This window comes from Dermochelys coriacea, chromosome 1 (assembly GCF_009764565.3).
Source record: "Dermochelys coriacea isolate rDerCor1 chromosome 1, rDerCor1.pri.v4, whole genome shotgun sequence".
NCBI lineage: Eukaryota > Metazoa > Chordata > Testudines > Dermochelyidae > Dermochelys > Dermochelys coriacea.
In genome coordinates, this window is record NC_050068.2 from 161,591,336 (window position 1) to 161,609,221 (window position 17,886).

Consider the following 17,886-nt stretch of genomic DNA (forward strand, 5'->3'; position numbering starts at 1 on the left):
TACTTATTCAGCATGTGGGTTAATTATTTATATATATTTGCCATGAAGAAAACCACTACGAATCAAAATAGCTTTCAAGTAAGATAGCAGCCATTCACTCCTGGATCCCTGGAATTATGACAACCATTATATAACTGCAGAGAGAATAAAATGAGATAAACAGCATAAGCTAATTGGCTTGATACCAAGTAAAAATATCATTAGACTAAATGTCTTGTAGCTACAGCGCCACCCATGTGTGACTTTTCACTGGCCATGGAGATGTACAAGGGATCCTGCCAGGTGCTTAAAAGATGTTTGCCTGGCATCTCTGTCAACACACAGATGCACATTCCGGGCATCATTTATTTAGGGACTTGCTGCTCTTGTGTTTCCCTTTGGAGCTAAACTCCAGACTGAGAGCATGTCTAGTTGCTGACAGCCACAAGGAGGGCATGTTTGGTTATGACTTGCTTGGGTGGTGGAAAAAGTAATAGGATTAATTGGGTATCTTGAATTGCTGGGAAAAGGTTGGAGGTATTAGTTTAACTTTTTCGGAGACTGCCTGACAGTCTAGAGAGGTTGGCATTGGAAATTGGCTGAAGATCCATGCAGATGACTCTAGCGTAATCTAAGTGTCTGTGAGCACCTATTTGTAAGATGTTCTATTGAAACAGTTTTAGATTAAAGTTAGTGATTGTCTTTGGTTAATAAACATGGTTTGAAGTGTTTGGTTTTTTGTATGCAAAGAACCAGAATGTGAGCAGCCCTTACATAGCCTTATGGGTGAGAAAGAGGCTTCCCCCCACTCCACAGAGAGAGGTCTGTGAGGGCCACTCACACTAGAAGTCTCTGCACTCCCTGCGCTTTGGGGTGCATAAGGACTGCTCATTTCTACTAGAAAATCAGTGGCCACCTTGGAAATTCTGGACCTAAACCTTCTTTGTGCTTCAGATCACTCAGTGTGGAGGATCTTACTTAATATAAAGAACTTTGTGAGCTTCAAATTAAATATTCCAAATAAATGCAAAGTAATAGCCGTATTAATAAGTGCTTTAAAAGCAAAAATAAACCTACAAAGTAGGCTACAGAGTGCAGTACCTGGTTGTTGGCAAGTTCAATCTCTGGAGACATCCTTTCAAATTTATTCTTAAACCACAAGTGAAATTAGTGTGTTTGTCTCCTCCTAGTTCCACTACATTATTTGGTGCCATTTGCAGTCTCTGCTCAAGAAAGGCTCGGAACTGGAGTTGTGCAACAAAGTTTGTTTGAATAACAAAACTCAGCAGAGACCATCTGCAAAGACTGAAATGCATTGTCAAGCTTACACAGTGTCTCTTTGCATATGCCAGAGTTTAATTGTGATGGGAAAGCAAATATTTCATGCATTTCAAATATAATAAACCATTACATGGACATTACAAGTCTAACTAACATTACATTAAAACTCTAAGCCAGAGGCTTCATAACCCATTCCTGGCTATTTCAAGGGGCTGCTACTGCTTTGATTTTGTGGATTCCAGGGACTGAAATTCCCTTAGACACAATTGTGAGTTAAGCATACAGTGTAAAGCCTTAACACCAAATTTCCTGGCTTTAGTTTAAGTCAGCCCCAAAAGGTTTCTTGAATGCACTTTTTATGTGTTTATTTCATTATACTGCATTAGTGGTAATCCAAGAAGGCAGCACGGTCACCAGCTGGGATAAATTCATCCAGAACTGACTAGTTGGAACATCGCTGTAAATGCTGCCCCTGAAATCAGCTGGAATAAAATTCTTTTAAAGAAATAGTAACAAGATTATAAAATGACACAGGATGGAGTCCATAACATGAACACACAAAAATGCTAGCAGGTTTCAATGCTACTGCCAACCTTCATGCCTTTATTTCACAGAAAAGGCTATTGGGTAGACAAGGGCGTGGCTGACAGCTGGATGGGGTAGAGAGACAGCTGTATTTTTATGACATCTTCTTTTCATGTGTATTTTACCTGCACCTAGAATTTTACAGAGAGCTTCTGACTGTGCTCCAGAGGGATGAAGCCATAGACACCCCAAAAAGCTCAAAGTGATTCAAAACTCAGCAAACCATCTGCTTAGCTACACAGGTTGCTAAAAAGAGATCACCTAAGTGTTCTGCAATCTGAATAGAGAGTCTAGTTCACAGATTCATAGATTTCCAAGCCCCAAAATAATTCCTTTTGAACTAGAGCCTATCTCATAGTTCAAGGCCTCTGTTTTGATATTCAAAGCCTTCTATGGCATTGCTTCTAGCTACTTGAGAGACTGCTTCTCCCTCCACAACCATGACCACTATATTCTATTGGAACAACAAAAATCAGCCAATAGGGTGAGGTTTGGGAGAGAAGGAGCTGTAACTCACACAAGAGCGCAAAATGCATTCCTACAATAGATAAGAATAACCACAGGTCTCCCTGTGCTCGGAATGAAGTGCAAAACTCATTCATTTGACTTAGCTTTCCCTCAATAAGTTTTTCACACCCCCACATTCTCACACCAACAAAAACCGTATAAATTAATCAAACTATTTCTCTCAAAAGGGTGGGAAGGAAGTGGGGAGAGAGAAAGAGATTGTTACTGTTGTTTCCATTTTTTAAATATTTGGGAGGCACTCAGATATGAGGGTGGCTAGGGGCTCACATCCATAGAAAGGAAGGTGCACTATGATTAATAGCCTCATTCTTGGGTCCTCACCCAAGTGAACTACCATGGCACCAACTTCTGAAGTACTGTGTGTTTTACATTAGTGAGAGGAGGAAACAGACTCCCCAGGCTCAGTATAAATACGTCTATTTTGTATAGAAATTAGTTAGAATTGATGTTGGTGTATATTATTCTAAGGCCCAATCTTTCTTCCATTGAGGTCAATGACAGCAGAAAATAAAGTGTTTTCTAAAACCATTTACATGTATTTAATTCTTTTCCCCTTAGTAATGGCATCAATGTAAAAAAAAATAGTCTAACAATTGCTCATTTTCTCTGCTCATATTAGTGACTTAAGCCCCAAAGCAGATCTGTTTCTTCATTTATATAAGTGCTATCTCCCAGAAGATCATTCTTGACTTATAAGTAGTACTGATGTATTACATTTTAAAAGGGGGTAAAACATTTATTTGAATATTTGTTGCAGAATTTAAACACTGGTATAGACAGGATCAAATCTCTGAAATAATAGATAGGAAGCCCATGACATAAGAAAAAGTTTCCTTTCAAAGTTATTTCTATTAGATAATGAATTAATACTTGTTTCCTACTGCTAATATAGAAGGAAGTTGTGTGCGTATTCAATTGTCCGTAAACACATAAATATTAATGTCTTTTTTTAATGGCAGCTAGAGTATTTGAAGAAGACTCAATGGAGCAGGACGTGGAGAGCCCTGTCACGATACAGCAGCCAAAGTTGCCCAAACAAGCTAGAGAGGATCTTCCAAAACACATAAGCAAAGTATGTACCAAGAGAAAAATTCAGAGGTATGTTAGGAAAGATGGGAAATGCAACGTCCACCATGGGAACGTGAGAGAGACTTATCGTTATCTGAGTGATATCTTCACTACCTTAGTCGACCTCAAATGGAGGTTCAACCTTTTGATTTTTGTCATGGTTTACACTGTGACGTGGCTCTTCTTTGGAATGATCTGGTGGCTAATTGCTTACATCCGAGGTGATATGGAACATATAGGAGACAATACATGGACCCCATGTGTCAGTAACCTCAATGGGTTTGTCTCGGCCTTTTTATTCTCAATAGAAACAGAAACCACCATCGGGTATGGTTATCGGGTCATCACGGACAAATGTCCCGAGGGAATTATTCTGCTTTTAGTTCAGTCTGTTTTAGGTTCTATTGTCAATGCTTTCATGGTTGGTTGCATGTTTGTGAAAATATCCCAGCCCAAGAAGAGGGCAGAAACCCTGGTCTTTTCTACCAACGCAGTCATTTCCATGCGGGATGGGAAGCTGTGCCTGATGTTCCGAGTAGGGGACCTTAGGAATTCACACATTGTGGAGGCATCAATACGAGCCAAGTTGATCAAATCTAAACAGACAAAGGAGGGGGAATTTATACCACTCAACCAGACAGATATCAACGTAGGTTATTACACAGGGGATGATCGTCTCTTTTTGGTTTCACCACTGATCATCAGCCATGAAATTAACCAGCAGAGTCCTTTCTGGGAGATTTCCAAAGACCAGTTGCCCAAAGAGGAACTAGAAATTGTTGTAATTCTAGAAGGCATGGTGGAGGCAACAGGTAATGTTTCTTATACCTTGTGTAAAGTATACATTTTAATTTTTAAAGTAAATTGATTTCAGATACAAACTATATTCAGCAGGGAAAATACAGTAAATCTGAATTGGACTGGTCGTTATACTCCATTTGGTGCCTCTTGTGCCACAGAAAACCTTTGTTTTCACCTCACTTTAAAAGAATTACTTCAACAATGGAAGCAGACATTACATTTGCAAAAGGCATCAGCAGTATGGTTGGGTTTAAAATTAAAAGCATGCTCAGTTTAATTGTGTGCTCAACCCTGCCCAATGAAATCACATTTGTTTCTGATCTAGTTTAAAATGATATAACATTTATTACTGTCTAAATTTTCCAGAGCATGTCATCCCATTATTTATCATTCTATTACAAGCGTAAATCAAGCCTGTAGAACCTAGTGTGATAAACTGCTTTACAATGCTTTGTAAAAATCTAATCTGAATCCCTGATTAGACATAATGTGAAAATATTGTAGTGCCTGCTGTTCCCAATTATTCATAGGTAATGCAAAAAGAACTGTGTGCTATGTGCAAACTTCTACCATGAAATTCCTTAAAGATGTTTGCATTGAGTGTGAAATGATAATATGTTCAACTTAACACTTTATTTTTTAATCCTTGTTTTGTTTTAACTTTTAGGCTGGTATTACTTTAGATTCAAAATATCAAGGACTTGATTCTTATTTACACTAAGGCCCTTTATACCATTCTGGCAGTGTACAGGAGCCTTAAAATAGGTGTATACAGCTAAGGCTAAACTATCTTTTCGATCTAGTATTTAGCCGTGACATTTTTAGTACCTTTCCCAGAAGAAGAGCTTTGTGTAGCTTGAAAGCTTGTTTCTCTCACCCACAGGAGTTAGTCCAATAAAAGATATTACTTCACCCACCTGGTCTCTCTAATATCCTAGAACCGACATGGCTACAACAACACTGCATATAAACAATGGAAAGGCATACAGGATGAGGGGAGCAGTGTCACACCTGGAATAAAAGCAATAGATTCATAGATTTAAAGACTCTAAGGCCAAAAGGGGCCACTATGATTGTCCGGTATACACAGGCCATGGAATTGTTATTAGAAACTGGATTAAGGCATATCTTTTAGGAAGATATCTAAACTTGTTTTAAAGACCCCAAGAGACTGTGAGTCCACCACCTCCCCTGTTAAGCTGTTCCAATGTTTAATTACTCTCACAGCTAGAAATTCCATCTTAGTTCAAGGTTGAATTAGTCTAAATTAAACTTACAGCCACTGGATCTTGTTATGCCTTTGTCTGAAAGATTGAAAAGCCCCTCAGTGTCAGATATCTGTTGCATGTGTAAACAATCAGGTGCACTGATCAAGTCATCTCTCAACCTTCTCTGTCACAAACTGAATAGACCGAGCTCCTTGAGCCTCCCATCAAAAGGCTTGTTTTCCAGCCCCTAGATCATTTTTGTGGACCTCCTTTGAACTCTCTCCAGTATTTTCACATCCTTCTTGGAGTGTGGTCTCTGTATTCTAGAACTGGACATAGCTGTCTAGTAGCAGTCTCATCAGTGCTGTGTGCGGCGCACAGAGGCAAGATCACTTGCCAACTTCTACTTGATATTTTCCTTTTACTTCATCCAAGGGTTGCTTCAGCCCTTTAGTCACAGCATAGCACGAAGGGCTTATTTGAGTTTGTTCTACAATGATGCCCCCAAAGTCCTTTTCTGAGTCTCTGCTTTCCAAGACAGTCTCCCATCCTGTAGGCATAGCCTTATTTCTTTCTTCCCATTATGTATTACCTTGCATTCATCTGTATTGAAACACATTTTGTAGGATTGTGATAATTTAACCAGGCAATTCAGATCACTCTATAACAGTAACCTGTCCTCCTCCTTATTTACTATCCCATCAATCTTCATGTCACCTGCAAATTTAACCAGCAAAAGATTTCATCTCATCATCTATATCGTTGATAAAAATATTGAATAGTATTGTATCAAGAACTGAATGCTGAGGGCCCCTGATAGTAATGGCTTCATTCACTTATATTGCTTAGCACATATTGCAAGGAAATATAAAAATAAAATACATCATGGATAAACAGCTGGAGCTCAAATCTCTGACAATGACAACACAAAAAATTATTTGTTGGGTCTCTTAATACATTTACAGATGAAGGAACTACAGCAAACTGGTCTGTGACACTGGAAATAAATGAACAGAAAGCAAATCTCAAAATAGATACTGGGGCTAAATGCAATGTAATCAGAGCAAACTTACACAAAACAATTAGTGACTGACGCATGTTCAAATTGCAAACATAATTTGTTTCATTTTATGGGAACAAAATGAGCCCATATGGCACTGCCACACAGGCACGTATAGAGAAGAACAAATACTTCTCGTAGAATTTGAAATGATGAAACAGAAAGATCCATATATGCTTGAGCTGAAGATAAGTCTGTAAATGTAGATGATCAATGAGTGTAGTGTATTGTCTAGAGCAGGATGCAAAAAGGTATTCTTAAATCGTTTGATGACTTGATAAAGGGACTGGGATCCTTTAATACATCCGATTGATATAGGTCCCCTTGTGCTGTCAAAAATATATGCTCAAGCAAAATCACACTAGACTGACAGAAAGTAAAAGCTGAACTCAACCAGGTGGTAAAATAGATATTATTGAGCAAATGCAAATTGCACTGACTAAGGCCATGTCTACACATCCCATCCCTCCTGAGCAACATAACTATGGTGACCTAACTTTTAAGGCCTAGATTAACAGTATAGTCATTGTAGTAAAACCAAACTAGTTAAGGATTCGTATAGAACCAAAGGATTTGAATACAGCCACCAAACTGCCTCAGAAGAACAGCTGAGAATCTAAATTTCATAATGCAAAAGTATTTTCAGTTTTGGATGCAAGGGTTTGGGCCAATCCAAAGTACAGAAAGTGTATAGCTCTGCAGTTTCCACTTCCCTTTTAGTAGATGTATGTTAAAGTGACTTGTCTTCTGCTGTGACTTGGTACCAAAGTATTACATAAGAACATAAGAATGGCCTTACTGGATCTTTGAGCATCCCAGATCTTTCAGAATTTATACTTGAAGGAAATGACTGTTCATTATCTGCTGATTTGGGGAAAAATGAAGCACACCACAATGAGAGACTGTTATAGTCTGCAGCAAGAGAAAAAAAGCGAACAGGAAAAATGCTGATCAGGGAGAATCAGATTAGTAACACATGACACAGCCTGATTAACAAAGGATTTTGATCAGAGTGCAGAAAGATGGCCATTGTACAAACAGATCCCAAAACAAAGAGGCCTTTCAGAGATTCACAAGTATGTCAGCATATCTAAGCAAATTCATCTGTAGTTTGTCATACTTAAGTGTTCCACTCGAAATGCAGATAGAGGACAGGACAGAATGGCAGTGGGATGACTGGCAAAAGAAATGTTTGGGGAAGTTTAAAATAAATATTTTACAGGAGCCCTGGTATTAACAAATACCCTAAAATCTCAATCAATGCAAACACACATGATATGAAGGGTTATCTTTCTGCAAAAGTGTCACTCATTATCATGCGTTCCCAAGCATTGAGTAAAACACAACAGAAATATGCTCAGACTAAAAAAGGAAATGCTCAGTATAATCCACCATGCCCAGAAGGGTATTCAGAAGCGGAATATACCCAGGGGAGTGGTGTGCGCAAAGGTAGTTTAAAGTTCACCTTTTCCCTCTCCTGATGCAGTGCTACGTAGCACTGGTCCCTTTGTGCCTTTCTGAAGCGGTCTGAGGCTTGCTTTAACTTGTGATGAACTGCAGCAGTTACAGGGAGCCATACATTCACCCAAGAACTGGCATACTTGAGGGACATCCAAGCTATGCCCTCTTTCCACAGGTCATGTTCTATTTTCACTCCAGTGCTGAGAGCAGGTAGGGATGTGTGGGGCATAAGAGTGCCTGTGTCAATTTATATCACTACAAGATTAGGGAGGTGATCCTTCCTGGGCCAGTTAAGCCACTTTAGGACTCCAGATTACACAGGTGGTATGATACACGGTGGCTACTCCCCTACGGAGGATCTGGCCCATGTTTGTACAGTCCTGGGAAGCAGGATGTAATGTTCCCATGTGCTTTAAAGAAAAGTTCCACTTTGACAGGGGACTATACACTCTATTTTTCTTCCTATCTCTGGCATAGACAAGCCTCTGATAGGAATACAACTTGCATGATGCAGATAATTTGTGTTGTCACTGATTAATATTGGCCAACAGGTCATAATTTTGGTTTATATTAAAATGTCACCATTGATTTTATTGTTTTACAGAGGAATTAGAGGGTTTTTTTTACACTATGAACATTTTTACTGTGCCTGAATATGAACCAGAACTCCTAGTTAGAGGGGCTGTTTTCCCCATAGGACTTGGGTAGATTTTTAGATCAAAAGAGCCTCAACTCTGTCTGCCAGAGGAGCATGTCTAAAAGGTAACACTAGGCTGTTTAATTGGGTTGGTGGGGACAGGGATTATTTTTAAACAAAATTTTAAATTTCACTCTGGGTGTTCTCTTTGTATAAGCCCCAAAAATGCTTTTGAAGGTTTAAACTCATTGCCTTCTGGAGAAGGCAACTATTTAGTGAGTCACAAACATGGGCACCAACACTAATAATCTACACACATTATGATGTGACCCGGGGGGGGAGGGGAGGGTGTGCACTAGAAAACGCAACGGCAGTTCCCCCCTTGTGAAAATGAAAATGTGGCAAGTGAGGCATTAGCTATATAAACATTTTATGATGTGTTAAAAATAAAACGCAACGCAGGAAATTGCATGGCAAAGTATATAGACATCTTCAGGTCCATATGGAGAATGATACAAATATATTGGTAATAGAACTCACTTATATTTTGACACATGGGTAGCTTGAGACCAATATTTGCAGAAGGGTTTATAGATACATAAACATGCTCACTAGCTGTAGAAATGGTGTGAAAAGCAGTCCAATGTGCACATAAAATGTTATTATATAGCAAATGAGGCAATTGGCTAGGCACACCTGGTAGAAAGTTGTGTCTGCTCTTAATTACAACCCTGTTGATTGAATGATTTATTGTTTTTGCTCCCACGCTAATCGGTTTCCACACTTCCCCCTTATGATTGCCCTAGCCTAACAAATGCCTCCGTTTGATATGGCCCTGTTTGCCATTGTAATACCCTTCTGATATGTCCTTAAGGTCATTGTTTAACCTTCCCTGGCCCTGCATAACACTAATATACACATAGGAGTATGGCATCAAAGACTGACAGCATCCTCGCTTCCTATTAGAGAAAGTACATACAATGCCACAATACATACACAACTGCATTTTTAATACCATGCACCCTAAAGGTATTAACCCTAATTCAATAAAGTTTATCTTAATTCCACAAGGTTTGTTCAGGATATTACTGATATGGTCAGTCTGTCGCATGGCTGTTATTTAATGATATTGAGAAGAAAGCAACAACTAAGGCTGTCAAGCAATAAAAAAAATTAATCATGATTAATCATGCTGTTAAACAAACAAGAATATCATTTATTTAAATATTTTTGGATGTTTCCTACATTTTCAATACATCGATTTCAATTACAACACAGAATACAAAGTGTACCATGCTCACTTTATATTTATTTTTATTACAAATATTTGCACTGTAAAAAAAAGAAATAGCATTTCAATTTCCCCATAACAAGTACTATAGTGCAATCTCTTTATCATAAAAGTTGGACTTACAGTTGTAGAATTATATATAAAAAATAACTGCACCCAAAAATAAAACAATGTAAAACTTTAGAGCCTGCAAGTCCACTTAGTCTTACTTCTTGTTCAACTAATCAGTCAGACAATCAAGTTTATTTATATTTGCGGGAGATAATGCTGCCCATTCTTGTTTACAATATCACCTGAAAGTGAGAACAAGTATTCGCATGGCATTATTGTAGCCAGTGTCACAAGCTATTTACATGCCAGATGTGCTAAAGATTCATATGTCCCTTCATGCTTCAACCACCATTCCAGAGGACATGCATCCATGATGATGACAGGTTTGCTCGATAACGATCCAAAGCGGAGTGGACTGACAGATGTTCATTTTCAACATCTAAGTTAGAAGCCACCAGCAGAAGGTTGATTTTCTTTTTGGTGGTTCGGGTTCTGTAGTTTCTGCATTGTAGTGTTGCTCTTTTAAGACTTCTGAAAGCATGTTCCACACCTCGTCCATCTCAGATTTTGGAAAGCACTTCAGATTCTTAAACTTTGGGTTGAGTGCTGTAGCTATCTTTAGAAATCTCACATTGGTACCTTCTTTGCGTTTTGTCAAATCTGCAGTGAAAGTATTCTTAAAATGAACAACGTGCTAGGTCATCATCCAAGACTGCCATAACATGAAATATATGGCAGAATGAGGGTAAAACACAGAGCAGGTGACATATAATTCTCCCCCAAGGAGTTCAGTCACAAATTTAATTAAACATTATTTTTTTAACAAGCGTTGTCAGCATGGAAACATGTACTGTTCTCACATTCAGGTGACATTATAAATAAGAAGCGACCACCATTAAGTCCCGTAAATGTAAACAAACTTGTTTGTCTTAGCAACTAGCTGAACAAGAAGTAGGACTGAGTGGACTTGTAGGCTCTAAAGTTTTATATTGTTTTCTTTTTGAGTGCAGTTATGTAACAAAAAAAAGCTACAGTTGTAAATTGCACTTTCATGATAAAGAGACTGCTCTACAGGTGAGGTGAATTGAAAAATACCATTTCTTTTATCTTTTTACAGTGCAAATATTTGTAAAAAATAATATAAAGTGAGCACTGTGCACTTTGTACTGTGTGTTGTAATTGAAATATATTTGAAAATGTATAAAAACATCCAAAAATATTTAATACATTTCAATTGGTATTCTATTGTTGTTTAACAGTGTGATTAAAACTGTGATTAATCCCGATTCATTTTTTTGAGTTAATCATATGAGTTAACTGTGATTAATTGACAGTCCTAGCAACAACATATTTTCAATAGAGGAGCTTCTCTTTTTGGTTAATTTGGCAGAGAGACCTTTATTGGTAGATTTGAGCTCATAACTAAGACAATACTGGGATTTAAAAACCTGTACAAAAGCCACAAGGACTGCTTTCCCTGACCCTGAGTCTGCTGTCAATGCTGCTCCATGGCTGGCTCTTTAGAGCACATAGCATGAAGCAGAGCAACTCAAACATTCTGCTGTTCTTATGCTCTATCACTCTGAGACCAAACATGTCACATCCATGATGCACATGATACCCACAGGCAGAGTAAATGAGGATCACAAAGTTGCTCTCAAACCTGCGTCTCTTTGGCTGATTTTGCTTTTGTCCATGTCACTAGGCCAAGCCTCAGTCATGCTTCATGTTAACGGCAGCATCACAGATGCATGGTGCATCGCTACAGTCCATGTAGGGAACCCAAAATTCCAGTTTGCAATTTACCTTTAAATGTCACTGTTGAGAAGTGTTACTTAACAAAGGGCTATATCACCTTCTCTCATGGAGAAACACATGGGAAAGGGCCATAGGGAACTGAAAGTACTTCACAGTTTTCAAAAAACTGACCCCACCCCTTCTTAGCTGGAAGAGCTTTGGGGAGTTGCAGAATGGGCAGCTCCACATCCCCAGATGCAAGGAAAGTAGCTGAGCCCTCTGCATGGCTCTGCTGGCTCCCTCACCCTGGATATCATGGGTCAATGCTACCATTAACTGAGTTCTCCTACCACCGCTCAGTATCAGACTCACAGTGGACCCAGCAGGAGATAATCTCACTTAAGCAGCGACATTTCCATTTCTTTGTGGGAATCCACTGAGGATGATGTTCCAGAGAGATCTTGGATCCTCAGATTCACCCCCAGCCCCACCCAACACCCATGGAGCGTCAACAGAGGAACTTCTGCAGGGGCTAGCAGGATAGGATTGGCATGAGCAGCTTTCCCTGTCCCTCAGGTTGCGCTCAGTCCCAAGAGATAATGCTGGTAGCCAATTCTATAGTAACTAAGTAAAGGTTTCTTAGCTAAGAAAAGGAAATGAGAGTTATATGAGAGGTTAAGCAGGTAAACCATATGCACAGGTGAGTCACAGTTTGTAATTACAAATGGTGGCAGTGATGTAATAAACTGCCAGTTTCCCAAAAGTCTTTCAGGGTACCCAGATTCTCTGTGGGGATATTGACTTTGTATCTGGTACACTTCCCTAGAGGAGTCCAAACATCCCAAGATCCAGAATCTTTCCCTGAATCCATACTTAGCTTCTTCTCACAGAAAATAAGCTGACAGGGCTTGCGTGGGCTTTTCCTTTGATGACAGAGAGTGAGGAATGCATTTTGATTCTTTGACCTCCGATCATCACACACAATGACCACTTGCTTAGAAATTAGCACTTTCTATTAAAGTTCTTCATTTGCATTTCACAAGGTTTCTCTCTCCTTTGATGGATTATTTAGTTACAGGGTAAACACAAATGTTTGCTACTACACTATAACGGGATACAGATAAGTGAAAACAATGCAAGTAACATCCCACTAGTTTTCATGAAGTTTAAACACCAAGTACACTCGTATACATTTAACAATCACTTTGATTTATACTAATTCACAAATGATTTGGCCTGGAGTTCTGGTATCAGCTGGCCCCTGGTCTGTCAACATCACAGTTACAACAACTTTCTAATAGCGTTAGGTTCTCTTTAAATCACAGGTAATTGCATTAGTGCATGTTGTTAGTATGTTGTTCTTCACATTCAACTGTAGCAAAAAGTTTTCATTCAGAATTTAACAGAACCGTTACTATGAGGGCAGAAGTGACAGAAAATAGAAAAGAAACAGCTAGTACAGTTGTCAGGCATACTGTAAATTCAAGATAAGAATTTGACAGACTAAAAAGGACAAGGCTATGGACTGCAGTTAATCTCACAGGACATTTGAAATATGTTAAAAGGGCCCAGCTTTTTGATGTGCCCTTCTCGATCTAAAGGGGCAGTTACCAACACTAAAAACTCCCTTTATGGCATTGCTTCTGGGTTTCCTGAGGCACCACACAAGAGTTCTCCAGAGGTTAGAGCAAAGAAAAACTGCAGAATTACAATGAACCTCAGAGACTCAAAAATTATAATATGGCATTTAAAACACATAGAAGCAAACTGAGGACAGCTTCACCAGTACAGTCTGGCTGCTTTGCCACCACTCTGATAACACAAAGCAGCCATAAACCCAGCTTAATGGATGGTCACAATGCATTTACAGCCGCTTCGCATCACCAGAGAGGTGCAAAACAGCAAGAAAGAGCCAAAATCAATTTGGATCTGAGACTTACCAGGTATTACAGTTTTTTTTGCATGGTATATGAATGGAGTTGTTTATTTTCTGTGAGTTATAAACTGCTCAGGATCCAGACCTGCAGTTCCTACCAACATTAATAGGAGTTTGCTCACATGGATTGTGGTTTGCAGTAAATTTATAGACATCTTCCAAACTGTAGGTCTACAAAATAGTTTCTTTCTACATGAAGAGGGCTATCAAGAACTCCAATGTGAAAATATTTTGGGGGTATAGCCGTATTCCAAATTAGTGTTTCCTAAATCGTCATGGAACAATCAGGCTAATTAAGTAGGTCATTTACTGTTTGATGTTAAAGCCCAGATAAATTAATCTGAGTATCTTCAGAAAAGTCTATGGCTTAGTTTAAGAGGGCCATTTTTCAGCTGGAAAAGCCATTTCCTGAGCAGTCAGGCTGTCTTGCTGCTAAGCAACACAAATCTCATTTTTCCTCAGAAACGGAGATCACCACTTTTACACAACTGCTGCTTTTCCCAACCTGCTGTTTTCTCTTGTTGCAAGGGTGCGCAGGAGAGGGTCTGTATCTTCTGGGAGAGACCAGGCAACGTATCTTCCATTTTGACATTGGTGCCTTAAGAGGCAACCTCAGGACCCACTTAGTTCAGTCAGGTCTAGTTTTCTGAGAGTCTGTGGGTGTTCTGTTTGCTTACAGAAAGTCCCAGAAGCCTATATGCTGGCTGCTCCAGGCTACCATTCCCAAATTTAGCAGAGAATCTGCACCTTAGCCCTCAGAGTGTGCTGCAGTTTTAGAACATTCCAAAGCAAGGCCTTGTCTATATAGCTGCACTGGTTTAACTAAACACGTAATGCTAAGCAGATTTGGTTAAACTGGTGCAAAACAGTGTGAATATTCTATTCAATTTAAATCTGGTTTATATTGATTTAGTTTGCTTGGTAACCAACAGATTTAAGATAAATCAATATAAACAGGATTCTGTCACATTAAGAATTTATACTTTTGTGTTTTGTACCAGTTTAATTAAAACATTTTCTTTATTTTTTTTTAAACTTAAAATGATGTAATTCTGAATATAGACAAGGCTTAAGAAAACTTTCTCCCCTCATTTTCCAAGAGATTCATCAGTCACTAGAGCTGATATAAAAAATTTTTTTTAAAAAATCTCAAAACTTTCCCAGGGTATTCATTGAATTATGGAAAATGTTGAGAAAAATCAAGTTGCTTTTTTAGAAATGTTTACTCATGAAAAATGACCAAATTTTACCCAAAAATAATGGTTCAGATAAAAAAGTCTAATTGAATTTGTGAATCAGAAGGTAGAAGCCAGCTTTTAATATTTCAATATCCATCTATTTAAGCCCCAATGGCAAAGCACTGAAGCACATCTAAATGATCACACATTCAAATTAAACTGCCAGCACAGTGTAAAGGCTCTGAGAATCAGGCTCCAGTTGTAAAAAGAAAAGGAGTACTTGTGGCACCTTAGAGACTAACAAATTTATTTGAGCATAAGCTTTCGTGAGCTACAGCTCACTTCATCGGATGCATTCAGTGGAAAATACAGTGGGGAGATTTATATACACAGAGAACATGAAACAATGGGTATTACCATACACACTGTAACCAGAGTGATCACTTAAGGTGAGCTATTACCATCAGGATTGTGACAGTACACATTTCCTTTCAGTTTTCTTTCTCTGTTTGTGCTGCCCTCACTTTGCCCTCAGGCTCTTCCTTGACACCGCTTAAGAGCAGAGGACTATAGTCTCTCTTACAGACCATGGTCAGAATGAGGTTGTCACTCACACCACTTCTACCTATTTCTGGAGCTATGTCTTCATTACAAACAACTATATGGGGCTTTTTTTACATCATGACCATTACCTTGATGTAAAATCTTAGTGGAGACAAGGCATAGGTAGTTACTGCCTTGATGAAGCTAGTGGAGGTAAGTTGTGTACCCACGCCCCCAAACCTAGGGTTGGCCTCGATTAAGGTAGTCATGATCAAAACTACCTTTGCCTTGTCCTACACTAGGATTTTACATAGGCAGCTTTTTGTGTGTATGGGGGAGGATACAATCAAAATGAAAGGATCAGAGAGCGCAGTTTACACAAAATAGCTCAAATAGGGGGAAAATACAGAAAATTCCACATTTTACAGAGGGGGAAACTAAGGCATAGAGAGAGGTTAAGTGACTTGTCCAAGCTCACGTAAGAAGTCTGTGGCAGAGCTATAATAAAACCTAGCCCTCACCTGACTCATGGCCCCCTCTTTCCACACATTCTTGCCCATTAACTTACATATTAGCTAAGGCTGGGCCCCCAAGATTAAAGTAGTTCTCTGTAACTTTGGACAGCCAAGCAAAGTAAATGAAAAAATGGTAACGTGTGTATATTTTTCAATTAACTGTCTTTGTCTGATCAAAGAGTATTCGACAATCCCTAGCAAGCACTACATGTATATGCAAATTAACTGTTAACACAGGTCTGTAATACTGGACATTCTGTCTGTCTAGATATTTATATCTGGGCTTCATAGGTGCACTGAAGTGTTCAAGTCTCTGTTTAAGATTTAGAAGAAAGAGTAATACTTAAAACAAAAATATTGGATAACAACAAAATTCAAGTACAGCTAAATTCATTGATCTTAAAGTTATATTCAGATACCCACTCTGATGGGCAGTGATAACTGGGAATAGCATTCATTCAAATGAAAGCAATTGTATTTAAACTTTCAATCATACTGAAATTCTTGGTCTGGAAACAGACACTAAACTTTTACCGTGTTGTTATCATGTTGTGCATTAAGAGATGCCTGGGGCGACCATCTTATGCAGTCTGGCAGCATTCCAGCCACACTGCACACTGTGTTCTACAAACTGCACTTGGAGACTCTTCTGTAAGGTTCAAACATGGTTGTAACAGTTTTTAAACTATGTGGATTCAAACTCCATTAAGTCATTTAAAACTTATGATGAGATAACTGGCTATGATGAGATAACTGGCTCTGTGGATGAGGGGAAAGCAGTGGATGTGTTATTCCTTGACTTCAGCAAAGCTGACTGGATACAGTCTCCCACAGTATTCTTGCCAGCAAGTTAAAGAAGTATGGGCTGAATGAATGGACTATAAGGTGGATAGAAAGTGGGCTAGATCGTCAGGCTCAATGGGTAGTGATTAATGGCTCCATGTCTAGCTGGCAGCCGGTATCAAGCGGAGTGCCCCAAAGGTCAGTCCTGGGGCCGGTTTTGTTCAATATCTTCATTAATGATCTGGAGGATGGCGTGGACTGCACTCTCAGCAAGTTTGCAGATGACATTAAACTGGGTGGAGTGGTAGATGCACTGGAGGGTAGGGATAGGATACAGAGGGACCTAGACAAATTAGAGGATTGGGCCAAAAGAAATCTGATGAGGTTCAACAAGGACAAGTGTAGAGTTCTGCACTTATGACGGAAGAATCCCATGCACCGTTATAGACTAGGGACCGAATGGCTAGGCAGCAGTTCTGCAGAAAAGGACCTAGGGGTTACAGTGGACAAGAATCTGGATATGAGTCAACAGTGTGCCATTGTTGCCAAGAAGGCTAACGGCATTTTGGGCTGTATAAGTAGGGGCATTGCCAGCAAATCGAGGGACGTGATCGTTCCCCTCTATTCGACATTGGTGAGGCCTCATCTGGAGTGCTGTGTCCAGTTTTGCGCCCCACACTACAAGAAGGATGTGGAAAAATTGGAAAATGTCCAGCGGAGGGCAACAAAAATGATTAGGGGACTGGAACACATGGCTTATGAGGAGAGTCTGAGGGAGCTGGGATTGTTTAGTCTGCAGAAGAGAAGAATGAAGGGGGGATTTGATAGCTGCTTTCAGCTACCTGAAAGGGGGTTCCGAAGAGAATGGATCTAGATTGTTCTCAGTGGTAGCAGATACAAAACAAGGAGTAATAGTCTCAAGTTGCAGTGGGGGAGGTTTAGGTTGGATATTAGGAAAAACTTTTTCACTAGGAGGTTGGTGAAGCACTGGAATGCATTACCTAAGGAAGTGGTGGAATCTCCTTCCTTTGAGGCTTTTAAGGTCAGGCTTCACTAAGCCCTGGTTGGGATGATTTAGATGGGGATTGGTCCTGCTTTGAGCAGGGGGCTGGACTAGATGACCTTCTGAGGTCCCTTCCAACCCTGAGATTCTATGGTTCTATGAAAACCTTGTGATGGAGTAGGCTTAAACCCATTCAGTCGTGCTGCTTCTTTTGTCTTTTACACCTCTGCAAAATGGGTGT

General features: G+C 39.4%; 1 protein-coding gene across 2 annotated transcripts in view; it reads left to right on the forward strand.

The window, feature by feature from the left end:
* KCNJ6 (potassium inwardly rectifying channel subfamily J member 6) overlaps nucleotides 1-17,886 on the forward strand; it is a 219,952-nt gene that overhangs the window by 151,761 nt on the left and 50,305 nt on the right. For both annotated transcript variants that reach the window (XM_043507404.1, XM_038386918.2), the window contains one exon: nucleotides 3,333-4,253. In XM_043507404.1, coding sequence (XP_043363339.1) covers nucleotides 3,333-4,253 — 921 coding nt within the window. The remainder of the gene's footprint in view (nucleotides 1-3,332; nucleotides 4,254-17,886) is intronic.